A 20,775-nucleotide genomic window follows, 5' to 3' on the forward strand; every position below is an offset into this window, starting at 1 on the left:
ATTTTTTTTTCAGGAATGTTTTACATAAGCAAATAGTTATAATAAAGTTGGGACCTAAAATTTGGCACTACTTTCTAATGATTTGATTTCTTACTCAAAGTAGTGCATTTCAAAAAATCCAAAAATACCTATACATTTACCTTGGCTTTCCAAGTCCACCCAAAAAGAATGATTAACCTTTATCCTACCGACCATACTTATTTTTATTCAGATGCCACAATTTTCACTTATTATATTGTTATTGTTGTAACTAAGATACACAGAAAATTTCAAACCTCTATCACTATTTGTAATGGAATTACAGCATGTTCCATTTAAGGAACATTGATGGTTAATGATAATCAAAAGACATTCCCTCATATTTTATTGAGATTAGAGCATACATCATTTGAGTTAGTTTAGGTGTCCCTATGCAAATATATATATATATATATATATATATATATATATATATATATATATATATATATATATATATATATATATATATATATATATATATATATATATATATATATATACACATATATATATACACATATATATATACACATATATATATACACATATATATATACATACAAAATGAGGAGAGCATCTAAGTATTATAACAACAATCTTTATGTTAGGAATTATAATAATTTCCCAATCTTTTATGCCTATTGACAGATTTCAAACTATTCATTCTTATGAAAATTTTCAAAGCACGTCTTTCCTCTTTCAGCATTCAAGCGAACATTACACTTCTTACACATATTTTTAGTATTTTTCTTACTAATTTTACATCTTCCTTGGGATGTTGAAGTCAGGGTATGATTTACTCCATCACAGCGAACATCAACAGGAATTGCGTTAGCACCAGAGGGGCACCTGGGTCGTGGTACTAGGCCTTCATAATTTAGTAGACAGAGTGTTACTTGCCTTCTGAATGCTATGTGAGTCAAGTTATCCTTTGTAATTTTGCAACGCACTCTCCAAGAAGCAATTATAGCAACATTTAGTGCATTCAAGAATAGGGGCAATACCATTTTTTCCCTCTAATCATTGGGCGATACGATGCAGGAAGTCGGTCCATAAGATCCACACCACCCATTCCTTTGTTGTATGAATGGATCAGATGCGGTTGTGAAACTTCTTTTGATCCACCTTTTACTCGCCTCTTCACGGTGTGGACAGGATTGTGAGTTTCCCAGTTACTTGCAATGCCCACTACAGCATTGTCGTTCCATTTTGCAACATATACGTTGCCATCACAGCGATGATCGAATGAGCCCCTCTCCATCTTCTGTAAGGCTTTTGTGGTCACAAGAGCTTTTGCTGTTCCAGCACTGCGATTATCTCTTAGTGTTCCTGTAGCCTTGGCATCAGTTTCTGCCAACTGTACCAATAAATCATAACTGGTAAAAAAGTTATCAAAGTATAGTTGGTGTTTCTCTACATTTGAGTGAGAGGAAATCACATCAACCATTTTAGTAATTACACTCATACCAAGTGGCTGAATCCTTCCCTCTTCCTTTCCTTGGTATAACTTCAGATGGTATGGAAAACCATCATTCCCACAGAGGCACCAGATCTTGTACCCAAACCGAATAGGTTTCCCTTTTATAAACATCGTGGCACCATGGCGACCATAATAGGGCACCATTGATTCATCCACACTAAGTAATTGGTGAAATACACCAAACTGAACAAATCTATCATTCAGCATGTCATAGATTGGTGATATCTTGCTCATCTTATTCCCTTGCTCAAGATGCTGGTTGTCTGCAAAATGTATGAATTTCTTTATTTCACAAAATCTGTTTTTACTCATTGTATTTGACACCAAAGGCTGTGTCGACCAATAATGCTGTTGTTCAGGTAAGGTATGGTAGCCTGACAGTAACAATATACCCATGAAGTTCCTTACTTCTTTTTCTGAAATATCAAAATTAGGATTATTATGATCTCGATTTGCATAGAGCTTAGTTTGTTCTGTAATATAAGATACCATCTCATCTGTAAACACCTGCCGCAAAATCTCATAAGGTGATGCATCATCCAGTTGTAGCAAATCATCAGGTAAAAGAATATCAGCAGATGGAAGAGTTTTATCAAATACACAGCTGTTCTTTTTCCATTTAGGTAGTTCTCTTCTTTGTTTCTTTGCTACTGGTCCTTTATTTCCATCATTATCAGTTTCAGGCCTATGTTCTGAAGTTGTCAATCAGATGCTTCTTAGTGAAACATCCGTGTGTATTTGAAGACGTTGTTCCCCTCTGCAGCAGATGGCAGATTGCCGCCAATACAGTTCTATAAGCAAGGACCATAAAGCCAAGAAAGTGCACTAAACATACCACTGATCAAGGATTCTGAAAACATGGAATGAAAGCCGTTCCTTTAGCAAAACTTCAAAAAGTCACAAAAACCAGTACTACGTCCGTCCAATGTTCCTCAAATGGAACATAACTTTTTTTCTTGTAATTTTATATGTAGAATTAGGGAAAATGCTTTTTAGCAATATGGCAGATTAAAGGAAATCATGTAAGCTAATAAATGATAATAGAAAATAATAATCATCATTCTCACATTTAGGAATGAAGTGCACATTTTCAGAACTGGAAAAAAAACGCTATTTTTACATTTTTTTAAAAATTCATAAGAATTACATTTCAAAAAATAGGCTGATTATTTCTTTCCACAAGAGAGAATATATCTTGATGAACAAATAGGATATAACATGATCAGAAAATATATTCATCTAGTTGTAATATGCAGTCCAGAATTTTATGTTCCATTTAAGGAACATTGGCATGAAAGAGGTTAAATAAGACTACTAATCCTCCCCTCTCTCTCGCTCTCTCTCTGCCAGTGCAATAATTTTCTTCTGCATCAGATAATTTTCAATACTTTAATTACAATTTCCTTTCAATTCGCATTCCTTACATAATTTTTTGCTTTCATAATTTCAAGTTTTAGTTTGTGTACAGATAAGAATGGTTACATAACACAAACCTCTCGCTCCCATCAAGTGGAAAGTTATTTTCTTAGTTTTTTAATATCACCCTTCTCTTAATATTTTTCATCACAAACTCTAAAACCTTTTTCATTGCAATGGGAAATCTCCTAGAGCAATCCCTTACCTGCACTAAGTTCATGACAAACTTTTTTTTTTTTTCAGTGTGAACAGGCATGTGCACTTACCCATGGCAAATGGTAAGTGAAAATAAAGTGCACACTATGAGGATGGCTGTGTAGTCTTGATAAGGGCACAAAAAATACCTCTTCCAAGCCAGGTGAAACAACAGCGCACTGAATGTACACTGACTATTCTTATTATTATTACTATTGCTATTACTATTATTCAGAAGATGAACCCTATTCATATGGAACTAGCCCAAAGGGGCCACTGACTTGAAATTCAAGCTTTCAAAGAATATGGTGCTCTTGTTCCCCAAAAATGTGGGCGGGGCTTGTCACCTTTACAAAAACAACAGAAGCACTACCGTGAATTTTGTATTTTTTAGGCTGCTGTAGTTGAAAACCTACAGCTATGTAATTACTTGGTACGTTACCTGTATGAAAATTGGGAGTCTAGCACATAATGTACAATAATTTGAGCCATATGGCTCAGCACTAGGGGCAGGAAGGCCATTCAGCATAGGGAGCCATAGCAACACTGTTGTGCACTGATATCCATTTTTTCTGGTTAATCTGGTAATTATTTTAAATTTCTTGTTACTTGGACATATACAGCACTTATACATTTATACATGCATACACACACACACACACACACTCTCTCTGCATAACCTACCTTATGATTTCTTGTGTCTGATGAGTTAATTGATCATGAATATGTAGTTTGAGTATGCCATGCTATTCCATGTTCTGTATTGTTTAATGTGTACTTATAAAAAGAGATATGGACATTTCTTATTTCTTTGGATCCTACATGACAGCATTTTGGATGTATTTTAAACTGCTTTTGGACCTATTACTAATGCATTCATTGGTATATAAAGATAATGGATTTTGTCTTATGACTGTAACATGCTTACAATCTCTCCTTTACAAAAATATTTTTCAACCAGACCACCAAGTCAGATTACTGATTCATAGGGTTGGCTCACTTTAAACGTAAAATAAGTCTAATCCTTTGGGCCAGCCCTAGGAGAGCTGTTAATCAGCTCAATGGTCTGGTAAAACTAAGGTATACTTAACTTTAAATGTAAATATGTTATCTTTTCATTAATTTTATCTTTACTAATAGCCTTTATTGCGAGAACCAAGGGATAACTGTGTTCAATATTATGATTAAATCACAAGTTTAGTAGGCTTCTCAATCTCAAGGCAGCTTACAATACAGGGTCCAGATCTCGGACCCCTTCCCAAGTCCATATCTTGGACATTTCATACGCACTGAATTTTTCAAGAACAAAATTTTTCTGTAACAAAGAATGACAGATCAAAGGTAACAGAGGACAGCTTGGAAATGAAACAAATACTGGTCTACATTACCTACAAAAACATGTACAAAGAAAGAAGGAAAAAGTTACACTGAAGGTCACTAATGAGAGGGGAATGAATTGGTTGAACAAAAAGAGAAGCAAAAAGTTACAAAAAAAGTATCTAAAATGGATAAAGGACAGTTGAAAGATAAATTTGAATTTATAGAGTACAGATGAAATTTCAAGTGAAAAGGAAGCTTGTCCAACTCAGCCTTTACAAAAATACCAAGAATAATGATTACACAAACTAAACATTACAATCTAAGAGAAAGCACTTCATGATAAATTTCTGAAATTCTTAAAAGCAGTTACACAACCATTAAGGAAATTAATTTCATCTAGGCTATAGTAAATCTATACATACCTGCAAAACACCTCTATACAGCAAATGACATAAAAGCTAGAATACCACATCATAAACATACTGTTAACCAATATACATTACATCCCAACACAAATCAACATAAGTAAAGGACTTAAGAAAACTTTACCTAAGCTATCAGCATTGCAAGCAGCTCGCAGATCATGATAAAATTCAACAGCAGTCTTCAAACCAATTATATCTTCATCTTCATCTTCCCAAGTAGCTTGGTCATAAGGCAAGTCACGCCACTTTACTAAATACTGTATGGTGCCATCTCTCAAAGTCCTATGATTCAACACACGGTGAATCTTGAGCCAAGTACTCTTTATACCATACTTATAGTACCTGCAACAAAAGTTTCCTCTGTTATCTCTTAAAATCTCTTGATCAATAAAAACCTAGTAAGAAAAACCAGAAAATGAAACGACAAAACCTACATACCACACTTTACTCTGATGAAACATTTAACATCTAAAATAAAACTCACAACCAACCCATCACACAATCTTTAAACTAAAATTGACCTTTTCCACCAGATACAAAACTATGAATCATTGACTGCCCAGTAAAACAAAATGCAACCTTCCTTGCCAAGTAATTCACTAACCATAAACCCCCTCTCTCAGCTTCTTGAATATTGTAATGATTTTCTATAGCCTTTTCATGTTAAGCACAAGCACAACATATACACTGAAAACAGGTAAGAATTTCTATAACTAATGTCAGATACATAAGTGATATAACTAACAGATTTGTCATGAAGATATACTTATTCTTTAAATTTTACTGATTTGCAAAATGTCTGTACTGTTTGTGATATACTATTCTCAATAAAACTAAGTTTGGTGTCTTATTATTTTCACAAGTTTTGGTCAGCTATTTCATGTACAGTGTTACTTCCATACTCATCATTAATTAATTCCAGAAGGCATGACAACTGCCAAAAATGATGGGCAACAAATTAATTTTTCCCATATTGAATAATGTAAAATGAACTCATTTGTATCAAACCATCCCAGAAAATTCTATTTTCTAAAGCATTTCATGCAATGATGGTCTTGTATTTTACTTTTACAACATAACTGTAAAAATAAATTTCTATTAGACAGAAAGTTTATGAAGTAACTTCACTTTACCTTTAGTCCTTTCACAAAACATGACCTCAGTAATACTACCACCTGCTAATATTTTTCATTTATCCAGATCAAGAACAATTCTCTTACTTCCTAGAGTGTTTCAAGACCTATATTTAGTCACAGATTTGATTCCTTTAGCAAAATCTGCAGGTTTAACTTCTTTATATTTTAAGATGGCAATCATATTCTTGGCAGTGGAACTCCACAGAATGATCAGCTCTTGTATTCAGCTATTCTCTCGCTTGCTCTCTGTTCTGCTATGCTCTATTGTATTTCTAACTAAATTCCTTTTCTGCTCACTATTATCACTACACATTTACAATCCCTTAGCCGACATTCTAAAATCCAATCTAATTTCTTTGTGGAGGACAGAGCATTGCCAGAAGTTTTAAGATTGATGACATTTAATACCATTTGTGAAAATTCAAGTGTTTACCATATAAACTCTCTTATCATGTGACTGTCTGAAAAACTCTGAACCAAATTTCAGGAGGATTCATCATACTCCAGCTACAAAATGTGTATGTGAGCGGAGCTGTTGCCCCTGTTAGGCTGTTACATCGATAGTTGCCATTAGCCAAAGTCAAATAGCACACTTGTTTAAAGTAATGTTAACGTTACTAAAACTGATGTTTTACTTACTATATTCAATCATGTTGTATGTATTACTGTTATACTACTGAATTATAAAATATGTACAGTGTGATCATCGCCATTTGCATTCTGGTAGTGTTTACATTCTCAAAGCATCAGCTGATTGCTCTTACCAATATCATCATTGCCATTAGTGTTAAATATATAATTTTGAGATTCATTTTTTGTAAAGTATCAAAGCTGGGTTAAAAATGCAGCTTACCTTTGTTTATGGATGCAGTAAATTCTAAATTAAGTAAAGGTGTGATTTTGTCAGTTACGAACATTGTTTTGCTTATTGCAAAACATTTTGCACATCAATCTTTTTCTTTTTTTTAGGCGAAGCTTATATTCACTGCTATGCTTTCTCAAGATCTTTTTCTCTGTTGCAAGAAAAATTAATAAAAATCCCTTAGTTTTACTTATGGAAATCACTGTTGTGAATTAGCAAATTTTTTATGAGTCAATAACTGTAACAAAATTCTTAATAAACATACACTAGTTACGGTAACTAACATCGGCAAACTGCTGTTTCTCAATTCAGTTGTTCATGTCGGTGATTGCTGCTGCTTATGCCAGTGTTTTACATGACACAGCAAATGGCTTTTAATTACAAGATACAGAAAACTATTAGGCAGGCCACAAGTCTGGTAAGACTGGTTAAATGTATGCCAATTTGTATTTAGTCTACCGAACTTTTGCTTTTAGGCCTAATAATTAGTCAAACACCAACTTACTTGTAACATGCATAATCAATGGAACTGACTGAAAATGTGACAGGCAGAGTAAACTTAGCCTAGTATATTCTACCAAAAATGAAACTTGCCCCAGAGCCATGATGTAGTGTGTGCACTAAATTGCACAAAAAATGCTATAATGGATTGAGGTTTTCTGCACTGTTTGGGAGCTACTCTGTGACTAACGCTGAACTCTTTGGCATGAAACAAGAGACAAAAATATATTAGCATGCATGTTAAGTACAAGCAAATGACGAGTACAAAGACAATTTTTTACTCGTCAACAAGGGTCATGTACCGTAATTTGATGAGTTCTGAAGCCAACAAATATCAAGACATCACTGTACATGTATATGGCACACAAGGGTAATGAGCAGGTCCACTGTCAGTATGTCTGCTGTCTTTGCAAGACCTAATGTGCATTGCAGTTATTTATGATCAAGTTTATTTACTTGTATTGTTTGGTATTTTGTCACTAAAACCAAGGCTATGAATTCACTCTGAAGTATACTGCATTTTTAAGTATGTACCAAAGAATATCTATTGCTTGACAGTAATCATTTAGCCTACCTTGCTTACACTAAATCTGAAAAATAAATGATAGATACTGATTAAAAATGTCCTTTACTTTGACATAACGTCCCCAGTAATTATTGTTTACACAATTTCGCCTCAGTTGCAATCACGGCCAGAGGTACGTACGTGATTGGGGTTGCAAGAAAATAATGTTGGGAACCACTACCATTCTATTCTTACCTCTCTTCTAAGGAATTAGGATCATACTCCTTCTTATGGCGCCTCTGTGACCCTAATTCATCATCATCATCTATGCCTGGGACAGGTGGCTCATCAGGATCAAATTTCTTGAAATAAGACCTCAACATCTGCAGAAAAATGACATACTTTCACTTTATTAGGCCTAGGACTTCCTATGATCATTGACGATATATACATTGAAAACCAAACAAAATTTGTCACAAAAACATATTACTGTACTATTATGAAATAATTTAACCAGGCAAAACAGACAAGAACGACTTGTCACCCAATTTCTGAGATTTCCCTTGCTGGCTTGAGTAAGTATCTATCAAGCCAGAATTTTCGGGACATGGAAATAAGGCACAAGCACAATTATACAAGTCTGTATTAAAAAAACGATTTAGTGTTATACTACATACTATTTTGTCTAAATAATAAAATATCTCAAAACACTAACCTGCGGGTGGTAGACATCTAACATAAGTTCTGATATCCATGAGCAATGCCAATAGGACATGTCAACCCACTTCACAAGGAACTCCCTCATTGGTTTGAATGAGTACTTTTCAGCCTTTTCACCAACTTTTTCTTTCCATCCCTCTGGAGGTTTTGGAGGATCAACATACCTGATCAGAAAATCAATATTCTAAATAAAGTAGCTAAATACAACATTCTTTTTCTTAGACTGAGCTCAAGATTACAATATTATAACACAAAGCACCTGAACTTTACAGATGGTTTAAGGGTCTACCTCTACCTGTCTGGCAAGTAACAAACAGCCTAAACTGTAGCCTTCATTTGAATATTTTCTTGACTACCTAACAGTTAACAGTAATTCCATGTGGTTCCTAACCTTAACTAACGTGTACTTTACACTCAACACTACATTCAAAAGATTTATCTATACATGTATCACATCTAAAATGGCTCCATAACAAAAAAATAATCACAGTAACAAGGCTGGTAAGTACAGAAGTCATTAAGTTGAGGCATTACTTTATTGCACAACTTGCAATAAAAGTAATCATAAAACTACTATACCTCCAAAACAGGATTTTTTGAACCCTTCCTGGCAGGGGTTCACAAGCACAACGCTGACAAGTCCAATCTCCTTCAGGGACCTCAAAGAGTGGCGGTGACAAGCAGTAGGTATGATAAGCATTCACACAAGAGTCACAGCACAATAGTTCACCACCATCCTGAGGATCAAGATTAAAATTAGGTAAGAACCCATGTACAACTTAAACCAAAAGGACTTTACAACAAATAGATTACATTACCAAACCATAATGTCTTCCTGGACAACTACTGCTAGTGCTCATTGTGAGATTTTTGTATGTATTGTCCCGCAATAACCTTGACCTTTACAAACAGCAGTTGCCTAAGAATACAGTAGATCATAAACTTATATTGACAACTTTTTAAAGGGCAATGAAGAAAAAAATTCTATCTTTGCAACAGTCTAGAATATAAAATAAATATAAAATGGTACACACAAACTAAAAGTAATAATTTAAAAGTTCTAACACATATTCTGCTCTTTCCAACAACATAACTACTATTGTGAGCAGATATTAGTTTGAGAAATGAGCCACCATATTGTTTTGTAACAACAATGACCAAACAAACAAGAGAGAAAGAGAAATAAAAGTGGTAGATATTGCATCCAAAATTGAGAACAAGAGAGAGAAGCTCAATCTTACCAGTAAAGAAAGAGAGAGACAGATTCAAATGAAGTTGAACAATTCTAAATGCTCAAACCAGTAAAGAAAGAGCAACTGAAGTTGAATGAAAACAACAGAAGTATGAATTGTTAAAACACTATTTGCATATTGAAATGGGTAAAGAATATTTCAATCTACAGTGAGTGGACGAGGAATAAAGGGGCAATCCATTGTTAACTGAGGCAGAAATACTAATGCAAGGATTAACCTCTCTCATTCTCCTCCTATCTGTAACACAGTGCAGAAATACCACCACTTGATTAGGTTCCTTTATGGGTGGTGATGGGTAAAGTGATGCAAAATCACGCCAAAAAGATGAATCTGAAATGAAATTGAAATTTTCCAAGCGCATCTTTAATATGAGCACTTCTGCACTTCTGCACAGGAGACAATCAAGATCCACTGTCCGGTCCTTATATACCCCACAAGTCTTCTTCCAATAACACTGCTGACCTTGCCAAATCAGATACACGTTTTTGTCCAGACACAGCACAGAGGGGCTGCATGCCTGACCAGGCAACCCCAAAACAAATGCACTGAAGCATGTGCTAGAGCAGGCCAAGTATATATAGTAAATAAGAACAGTCCACACTTGGTACTCATGGTCTGAATCCATGAGCAAAGCATAAAGCAAGCAGGTTATGAAGAGATCAGTAATGAGAAAATAAACTGCTAAAAAACAACTAATTACAGAATTTGAAACAAAATTATGAAAATCAGCTTTTATTTGTTACTTTTAACAAAATTTTAGTTTTCAGATTTTTACTTAATTAGAAAGCACAAAAACACAACAACAAAGATAATCAATTCCATTCAAAATAAAAATGTTATTTTCATGAAAAAATTAAGTTTCATATATACTTACCAAGTAATTACATAAGTATAGTTTCAACCTGCGCAGCAGTCTTTACTTAAAAAATCGTGGTAGCACTTCAGTAGTTTAGTGTAGGTGACAAGCCCCGGCCACTAACAGGAGTACTGGAAACGACTTAGCAGAAAACCTCATTGTTTGTGCCTTATGTCCATGAGAAGGGAGGAGGGAGGGCTCTGATTCTTTAATTACTTGGTAAGTATATATGAAACTTAATTTTATCATGAAAATAACATTTTCATAAAAGTAACTTACCAAGTAATTACATAGCTGAATCCCACACTGACAGGAGGTGGGATACATGGACATATTCTACTCCAAAACATTAAGTAAAAGTAATGAATTTGAAATAGAAAAGTTTGCTGGGATTGAAACAATGCTTGTCATTTCCTTGCCTGGTAAGAGAGCTACTGCAGGTGAAAACTGCCTCTGGATGGTGCTTATCTTAACATGTAGTGGCGTGGTGGTTGAGCTGTGGGTTGCCTCTACTTAAGTGGGAGCTTTGCACTGGAGGATAGGCCTGATTGCTGGCAAAGCATACACAAGTACCCTTGCCCTGGGCACAGTATCAATATCAAAAACAACCAGACAACTCTTCCACCTACACTGAAAACACCACAACCCAACCACTGAGACTGGTGGGTACTCCCAGGTACATTGTACCCCCTGGCTCCTGAAAATTTGACACCTTACCTCAAAGCGAAGAGATAGTAGGAGAAAAAGAGATTCCTATGCTTCCTCCCCAATACCATGGCAGCCACTGAAAATGTCCCCAAGGTACTGCAATTTCAATCCCCCCAAACACTGTTTCTACTTTCAAATATTGAGACGTGAAGATTGATTCGCACTACCAGTAGGTTGCCTGCAAAACGTTATTGAGGGACATACGTACCTGAAAGCTAATAAGGTTGAGACTGCCCTGACATCATGAGCTTTCACTGTAAAAGTAGGCAAAATGTCCTCCTGAATGCATGAGTGCGCCTCAAAAATTAAGTCTGACGAACAAGGACAATGCGTTCTTAGTAAGAGGGCGTGACGGGTTCTTGACAAAGCACCAGAGGTTACTGGATGGTCCTCTGATCTTGGTCCTGCTCAGGTAATAACTTAAAAGGCCTAGCAGGGCAAAGAACTCTCTTCTTCTTCTTCAGAGCTAAAGCATCCATTAAGGACTTAATGGAAAAAGAACGGGGGGTCAGGGCTTGGAGGGGTCATTCTTGGCAAAAATCCAAGGGTAAAGTAGCAAACTGCATCTCTTTGTGAAAAATCTACCCTTTATTGAAGACTTGGAACTCGCTAATAGGTTAGCAGTATCCAAGGCCACGAGGAAGCGAGTCTTTCGAGTAAGGTTTCCCCGAGAAGAGGAAGTAAGGGGTTCAAAAGAGGGGCCTGTCATCCACTTCAACATTATGTCCATAAAGATCTGGGATTGACACAAAATTCAGGACCCGTTTAAACACCGAGTTAAACACAGCTCGCTACCCCTTAATGGTGGAGGACGAGATATTCCTAGATCTCCTTGGGTAAAGAAGGAAATCCGCAACTAGGGTCACAGGCGTTTCATAAGAAGGGATGTTGAGTCTGAGACACCAGCTTCAGAAAATCACCCCTTATCCTGGGAGATGCGGCTAGGCAATCAACGCCTGCATCTTGCAACAGCCTCTGCAGCACATTCTTGAAAACCTTTACGCTGAAAGCTTTCGGACAGTCTGAAGCCTGTCAGGAAAGAACGGACAACCCTTTGGTATCTCTCAAAGTGAGGTTGTCTGAGTAGACACCGTTTTTTGGGTAGGAGTCTCGGAAAGTCAACCCACAACCTTGGCAGTCCTGGAACCATTCTTTTATGGGCCAGAAAGGGGTTAAGAGAATCATTGTAACGCTGCCAACGAGCCCAAGACTTGTTCAGCCCTTCCCTGACCATGCTGAAGGGTGGAAAGGCATAGAGGAACAAGTAAAACCAATTCAGCAGGGAGGGAGAGAGAGAGAGAGAGAGAGAGAGAGAGTCTGTTGCCCCAGAGAGAGAGAGAGAGAGAGAGAGAGAGAGAGATATTTCTCTGGATGTCCAAGGTAGGTCGGCCTGCCCCATAGTTCCGCAGACTCTGATAGACCAGGGGATCCAAAGTCCACTTGGTGGGAAGGACCTGCCCCTGACGGCTCAGTTCGTCCGCCCAAATATTTAGTTTGCCCTGAATAAATCAAGTAACTAAACTCACTTGATTTTGATCTGTCCACAGTAGAAGGTCTCTTGCTGTCTGGCAGAGAGAATATAAGTGAGTGCCACCTCCCTTTCATATGTATGTCAGGGCTGTGGTACTGTCTGAATGGACTACCACAGCCTTGTTGTGAACTAGGGTCGAGAAGCACTGAAGCCCAAAGTGAACTGCTTTCAGCTCTCTGACACTGAAGTGAAGGTTCTGTTCTTCCAGTGACAATGTCCCGGACACTTCAAGGTTCCCCAAGAGGACTCCCCAACCTAGAATCGAGGAGTCTGAATAGAAGTCTAGGTCTGGGCTCAGAGGATGAAGGGGTTTCCTTCCAAAAGTCTACGTTCGGACCACCACCATTGCTGATCCGACTTGAACTCTGGGTTTGTGAGAAATGTGTAGGTGTCTGACTGTTTTTCCCTGTCCCAGTTGGCCTTGAGGCAGAATTGCAAAACTCTCATATGAAGTTTGCCTAACTTGACGAATGTCTTGATGGACAACAGAATCCCCAGTAGGCTCATCCACTGATGGGCTGAGCAAGACGAAAGGGCCAGAAACTTGTGGACTGTCTGATGGCAGATGGAAAAGCCTAAAAAGTCCAAGAGTTGAGACTCATCCCCAAATAGAGGAACTCCTGCGACGGGGCCAACTGGGACTTCTGAAGGTAGATGATAATTTCCTGTCCTGAGAGAGGTGACATTCAAGCCTTTCGTGCACTTTTCCCTCGAAGGGGATCGAAGAGATAAGTCGTCCATATATAGTGACGTTTAAGCCTATAAAAGGGGTCATTTGTTAGAGGAGTGAGGACTTGAGTGGACATTTGAGGTGCTGTAGAGAGGCCAAAGTAAAGACTCCAAAACTGGAAGATTTTAGCTGGCGCTGCAAGAGGAGACAGGCGTTTAGATGCTAGACGTGGGGTGCCCGAGAGAGTGTCTTGGAAGACGAACCTTAGATACTTCCTGGAGTCCAGATGGATGGGGAAGTGGAAGTATGTGTCCTGCATATACAAGGTTACCATCCAATCGCCCTGGTGAATGGATGAAAGGACTGACTGGTTTGTCTCCATCTGAACTTCGTCTTCTGGATGAAGAGATTGAAGGTTCTTAAATTAAGGACTGGTCTCCAAACCCCGATGATTTGGGGACCACATACAGACGGGAGTAGAAACCTTCTGAGTTGATGTTCTCGACTTCTTCTATCGCTCTCTTTCAAAGGAGAGAGGACCTCCTTCAAAAGGGCAAAATGTTCTCCCGAGCCTCTTGAGAAGCTGTCAAAACAAAGGGAGAATAGACTAAAGGAGGCTCTCCAAGAATGGAATGTAGTCCTCCCTCAGAATTTTGACAATCCACTGTTCTATCCCTCTGACACTCCCCTTCTCCCAAAACTTGAGAAAAATGGCTTCCCCTTGTGCACAGAGGACTTCTTCATTTCTGGGCAAGGACTTGAGCTTCTTGATTAAAATGGCTGAGAAGTGGACACTAGAACGGGTCCTAGACTGGACTTGGGCTTGCTACCATGAAAGGGGGAGGTGAGACCTTAGGAACAAATGCAGACGAATCCTTGGGGCGTCTGGAAGAATGCCCCAGAAGTCAACTTCTTTTGAAGGTCTGACTTCTGGGCCTGAGTGACTCCTTTAGTGGAAAAGAAGCGCCAAAAATCTGTTTTTCTAAACCCCCATAGAGAAAAGAGCCGCAAGTTCAAGAGAGCCATTCCTGATGGTCTTGTCCGCATGAGAAAAGACTCCTAGTCAGTCTGAGGCTAAGTCTCCAACTAGAATATTGCCATCTTTAATCTTCTTGGCTAACACTCTCCATCCAGACCAAGAAACTAAAAGCTTCAAGCAACTCGAAGAGGTCACGTTCTGCTGATGAAAACGTAGCGCGTTGGGAAGAAGGAGCTTCCTCAGTGGCATAGGAAAGAAAACTTCTACGGATTAAGAGCAAGGGAGGAAAGATGAAGGAAGCCTTACCTTGCTCCCTCTTAGCAAAAACACCAAACTTCAATCTCCTTCAGTGCCTTCCGAGAAGATGAGGAAAGGAAAGTACCACTGTGGGGAGACTAGGTCTGTCATCTGGATGGCTCCTCATCAGGAAGGTAGAGGTAGGCGAGACAGGGGCTAGCTAGAGCCAAAAAAAGGTAAGCAAGCTCCTCAACAATTATTGAAGGAGAGCTGCATAAGCTAGGAGACCCACATTCGGAAATGGGTGCTTGGCGCTCCGAGCAGATGATACTGAAGAGTTGGCGCTGGCAGTGGACGCTCAGGAACTGGTGTTGGATGCTTGTGAGGAGATGGGCACTTGAACAAAGACAACGGGCAGCTGAGAGGGATTATTGGGCGCTTGGAGGCCAAATACTGGTGCCCAACAGAACTACGCTCAGGAGAAATACTTGGCTGTCCCATACACTGCAAGAAGGTTAAGGACTGCACCCAGCTCCTTAAACTACTAACTGGGCAGCGGAATAGAGCTATCAGCACTGCCTGTGAGGCTCTTCAATGGACGAGACGAACCTAGAGAGCACTTGCTGGGCTTCCAAGTCCAGGTTGTAGTCTAGAGTCAGACGACAACTGGAGCGCATCCAAGACACCCTTCCAGCAGCTGTCTGTTGAAACCTGGGATAAATGTGCATCAGGTTCGACTGAGGGGCAGCAACCCATGGGCGAACCCCACCCCACCAGCCTCCCTTGGACTTCTGGCATGTCTTCTCTCAGGTTCAGGGGTATAGGACAGAGACCTTTGACTAGGAGAACCCTCCTGTTAAGACACCTTTCCAGTGGCTGTCTGCCAATACCTGGGTACACGTAACAGGACTTTTGGCATGTTTCTCTCAGGTTAAGGGGAGTATGAGTGACCTTGGTCTAGGAGAACCAAAGGGACAAGTAGCCACCTCCTCCACTTTACTGTAACTGTATTCACTACTAGCTTAAAATCTTGTTAAACCTACAGTAGACTCGAGACTGGCAATGGCAAAGGTCGGAAGCAAGGGAGCCAGGCGCGGGAGTAGGTGGATTAAAAGTAGGAGGGCTAGTAGCAGGAGAAAAAGCAAGAAGGGGGTAAGAAGGAATGGCAGGTCTTCTAACCTTGGCTTAGCTAAGAGAAGCAAGTTTCTTGGCACTAGAGGCCACAATCTTCTTATCACTAACTTCTCTAGGCGAGATGTAAGTACCTTCCGCTTGGCGCTGGGCACTTGAGAGCAGGCACTGGGTGCTCGGGCAATTATTACATTCAGCACTAGTTCCTCCTTATTACATTATTGCACCCTATACTTACTGCAAAGTATGTCTACTTACTACAAAAAGTCACATGAAGATTTGATCAATTATTTTGCAACCTTCGCTACAGCAACGAAAACTAGATGAACTTGAATCAGACAGAAAAAAAAAAAGTCTGGAAAAGTGGTCCTGAAAGCTATCAAAGCTTGAAGGCTACTCAAAATAAGAGATAATACTTCACAGAAATCCATCCATAACACCGAAAATCGGTAACAAAAGCTGCAGCAAAACTGCGACGTCACTCATGAGCCGGCAGAAACAGAATGAGGTTCTATGCTAAGTCGTTTCCAGTACTCCTGTTAGTGGGTGGGGCTTGTCACTAACGAAGGGCTACTGAGATTTTGTAAATAAAGGCTGCTGCGAGAGTTGAAATTATAGCTATGTAATTTACTTGGTAAGTTATTTATATGAAGATGAAAAATGAAAGATAACACATGATAAAGGATGGCACAATTGTGAAAATGATATTTTAATGATAAAATAAAGTTTGTTCATACTTACCGGGCAGATATATATATAGCTGTATTTCTCTGAAATCCGACAGAATTTCAAAACTCGCGGCACACGCAGTGTGGCCAGGTGGTTAGTACTCATTCCCGCCGCTGGAAGGCGGGAATCGGGAACCATTCCCATTTTCTATTCAGATTTTCGTGCCACTGTCTCAAGAGGGGAGGCGGGTGGGCACTAAAAGTATATATATCTGCCCGGTAAGTATGAACAAACTTTATTTTATCATTAAAATATCATTTTGTTCATGACACTTACCTGCCAGATATATATAGCTGAATCCCACCATTGGAGGTGGGAAGAGACAGAATAGGATTTGGGAAACAAACAAATGTAGGCGATTGACGCCTTCGTTCCTTACCTGTTAGCATAGCTGACTTCGAGGTTACTGTCACCCAAGCCTGCTTCTGCTTTACTAGAGTCTCCAGCAAGGTAGGGACCTATAAAGCTGGTGAGTTCTAGATGACCTGTCCACGGGGGCGTGACCACAATAGGACTAGATCATACGACCATACTGAGAGGGAAAACGAGCAACGACCAACCACCTGACCGAGCCTATCTAAGTCATTGAACCTAACATAGGCCAAAAATTGGGACATCCACATCGGTGGCCACCCAACAACCAAAAATACAACAACAAGATTAAAAGATACTACCTAACCCCTAAAGGATAGGATGAGTATTACTCTCTTCCCCCAACATTGTGTCTGCGGAAACGTATGGTCCCAGCGAAGAGCAGTCTTCAAATGTTGTCTTCACATCCCGCAAGTAATGCGAAGCGAACACTGAATTACTTCACCAGAAGGTGGCACCCAGAAGATCGTTAAGGGACATATTCTTCTGGAAAGCTACCAAAGTCGCGATGGCTCTTACTTCATGAGCCTTGACTTTCAGAAGTCTCATGTCACCGTCTAGGCAGGTAGAATGAGCCTCTCTAATAGTGCTTCTTAAAAATAATGCCAAGGCATTTTTAGACATAGGTAAATCAGGTCTCTTCACCGAACACCACAGACTGTCCGATGGGCCTCTAGTTTCTTTAGTCCTGGCTAAGTAGAACTTGAGAGCCCTGACAGGACACAGGACTCTCTCTGATTCTTGTCCAAGAATCTCCGTCAAACCTTTGATTTCAAAAGTCTTGGGCCAAGGGTTTGAAGGATTTTCGTTCTTGGCTAAGAACAAAGGATTTAGGAGCATACAGCATTGGGACCCCTAAAGCCAATATGTTTGCTAATGGCTTGAACTTCACTAACTCTCTTCGCGTCGCCAGAGCAGTTAGGAAGACAGCCTTCCTAGTCACGTTCTTGAGGGAAGCAGAAGACAGAGGTTCAAAGCACTTGACATAAGGAACTTCAGGACAACATCCAGATTCCAAGGAGGCGTCCTGAGTTGAGGAATCTTGACAGTCTCGAAGGATCTCAAGAGATCGTGAAGATCCTTGTTGTCGGCCAAGTCTCAGGCCTCTGTGTCTAAAGACTGCCGACAGCATACTTCTATAGCCCTTAATAGTTGAGACTGCCAGTTTATTCTTTTGCCTGAGATGAAACAGGAAGTCTGCTATTTTGTGGTACAGAGGTTGTGGTCGAGGAAATTCCGTTGCTCCTGCACCATTTCCTAAAATTAGCCCACTTGGACTGATAGACCGCATCAGATGAAGGTCTCCTGGCACTGGCGTTAGCCTTTGCCACTGCTCTCGAAAATCCTCTTGCTCTTGCCAACTTTGTGATAGTCTGAACGCAGTTAGACTCAGAGCGGGAGGTTTTGTGGAACCTTTTGAAATGAGGCTGCCTGAGAAGATCCACCCTCAGGGAAGCGCCCTGGAAAGTCCACCAGGAAGGTCATGGTCTCTGTGAACCAATCCGCTGCTGGCCAGAAGGGGGCTATTAAAGTCATCCTTGTTCCTTCCGACGCTGCGAATTTCCTGATCACTTCTCCCAGAATTTTGAAGGGAGGAAAAGCGTAAAGATCGAGGCCTTTCCAGTCCCAGAGGAGGGCGTCTATTGCTATTGCTCCTGGGTCTAGGACAGGAGAGCAATAAAGAGGGAGTCTCTTTGTCCTGGACGTCGCAAAGAGGTCCACTAGAGGACGTCCCCATAACCTCCACAGTTCTAAACACACCTCCTCGTGAAGGGTCCACTCGGTCGGTAGAAGTTGATGTTGCCGACTGAGAAGGTCCGCGCGGATATTCTCCACGCCCGCAATGAACCTCGTGAGGATCGTGACCCCCCGTGCATGTGTCCAAAGCAGGATCTCCTTCGCTAGGGTGAACAGGGAACGGGATCGAGTACCCCCGTTTCTTGAGGTAAGCTAGAGCTGTGGTGTTGTCCGAATTCACTTGAACAACCCGGCCTGAAACTCGGTTCTCGAAAAATTGAAGGGCCAGCAGGATAGCCCCCAATTCTTTGAGATTTATGTGCCAGGACACCTGTTCCCCTCTCCAGGTGCCTGACACTTCTTCCCCTCCTAGTGTTGCTCCCCATCCTTCCCTGGACGCGTCGGAAAACAACACTAGGTTGGGGCTCTGAAGGTGTGGAGAAACCCCTTCTGCCAGTTTTAAGGGGTCAAGCCACCACCTCAGGTGATTCTTGACAAAGGGAGAGATCTTCAAGGTCTCTTCCAGATCCTCCTTGTCCATCCAGTTCTCCGCCATGAAAAACTGGAGCGGTCTGAGATGAAGTCTTCCCAGGGAAACAAACTTCTCCAGCGAGGAAATGGTCCCCAGCAAACTCATCCATTCCCTCACCGAGCATGTTTCCTTCCCTAGAAAAGACGAGACTTTTTCTAAGCAAAGCAGTTGACGTTCTCGGGATGGAAAAACTCGAAAAGCCACTGAATCCATCTGAATCCCCAGAACACTAAGGACTGCGTCGGGATCCGATGGGACTTGTCTACGTTTACTAAAGTCCTAGGGACTTCGTCAACATCAAAGTCGATTTCAGGTCCTCCAGACATTTTGACTGAGAAGAGGCTCGAAAGAGCCAATCGTTCAGGTAAAGCGAGATTCGTATGCCCGCTAAGTGAAGCCATCTCGCCACATTCTACATGATGATCGTGAAGATCACAGGGGCTGTGCTTAGCCCGAAGCAAAGAGCTCTGAATTGGAACACTCGTCCCCGATACAAACCTCAGGAACTTCCTCGACTGGAGATGTATGGGGACGTGAAAGAAGGCATCCCGAAGGTCCAGCAAGACAACCAATCTCCTGGTCTAAATGCTCCTAGAACAGACTAGGACGTCTCCATCGTGAACTTTCCCTTCGCCATGAAGCGGTTCAGTCCGCTGACATCTAGGACTGATCTCCATCCTTCCGACTGCTTCGGAACTAGGAACAGTCGGCAGAAGAATCCTGGGAGTCCAACTCAGGACTAGCTCCACAGCTTTTTTCTCGAGCATTTGCACTAATAATAACTCGAAAAAGGGGCTTTTGCTTCTCTTGATGGTAGAAGGGCGACAGATCCCTGGGCGACGTGCACAGATGTGGCGAGTCGAGAAAGGGGATCTTGCATCCTCTCTCGAAAAATAGGAGGGACCAGGAGTCCTCCCTCTTGCTCTCCAGGCTCCGCAAACTAAAAAGAAGCCTGGCTCCTACAGGCGTCTGGAGGCGCTGCAGGTCACTTCTTGCCCCTAGGTTTAGGCGGGCTCCGCCTCTGGAAAGACCTCTTCCTCGGGAGAGGATCTATAGGAAGAAGCTCCTCTATGAAAGGGCTTCTGTTTCCTGGAGGTCTGACCCGACGACGACGACAAAGGGACTGCCGGGCGTTTGACGAGTGGGCCAAGAGATCTTGAGTGGCCTTCTCCTTCAAGCTGGCGGAGATCCTTGATCAAAGACAGGGGAGAGATGGCTTGACAACGGGGCTTAACAGCAATTCTGCCCTCTGTGAACGGAGAAACTGACTTAGTGTAAAGTTACAGTACAAGGCCCTCTTCTTCAAGAGGCCCGAACAAAAGAGGGAAACCAGTTCCTCCTAGTCACCCCTGACAGCCTTGTTCAAGCAGATCCAGATGCTGGACAGCTCCCTCAGGCTGATAGAGAAGGAACTTCTAATCTTAATGTCTAGAGTCCTCAAACACCAGTCCAGGAAATT

General features: G+C 40.6%; 1 protein-coding gene across 1 annotated transcript in view; it reads right to left on the reverse strand.

Annotated features, from left to right (window-relative positions):
* The window catches only part of Mi-2 (chromodomain-helicase-DNA-binding protein Mi-2 homolog), a 244,711-nt gene that overhangs the window by 152,997 nt on the left and 70,939 nt on the right, over positions 1-20,775 (reverse strand). Inside the window, exons 9-12 of the mRNA XM_067100202.1 lie at positions 9,161-9,318; positions 8,577-8,745; positions 8,117-8,244; positions 4,982-5,199 (exon numbers count right to left, since the gene is read on the reverse strand). Of these exons, the coding sequence (XP_066956303.1) occupies positions 4,982-5,199; positions 8,117-8,244; positions 8,577-8,745; positions 9,161-9,318 (673 nt within the window). The remainder of the gene's footprint in view (positions 1-4,981; positions 5,200-8,116; positions 8,245-8,576; positions 8,746-9,160; positions 9,319-20,775) is intronic.

The sequence above is a fragment of the Macrobrachium rosenbergii genome, chromosome 56 (genome assembly GCF_040412425.1).
Source record: "Macrobrachium rosenbergii isolate ZJJX-2024 chromosome 56, ASM4041242v1, whole genome shotgun sequence".
NCBI classification, from domain to species: Eukaryota; Metazoa; Arthropoda; class Malacostraca; order Decapoda; family Palaemonidae; genus Macrobrachium; species Macrobrachium rosenbergii.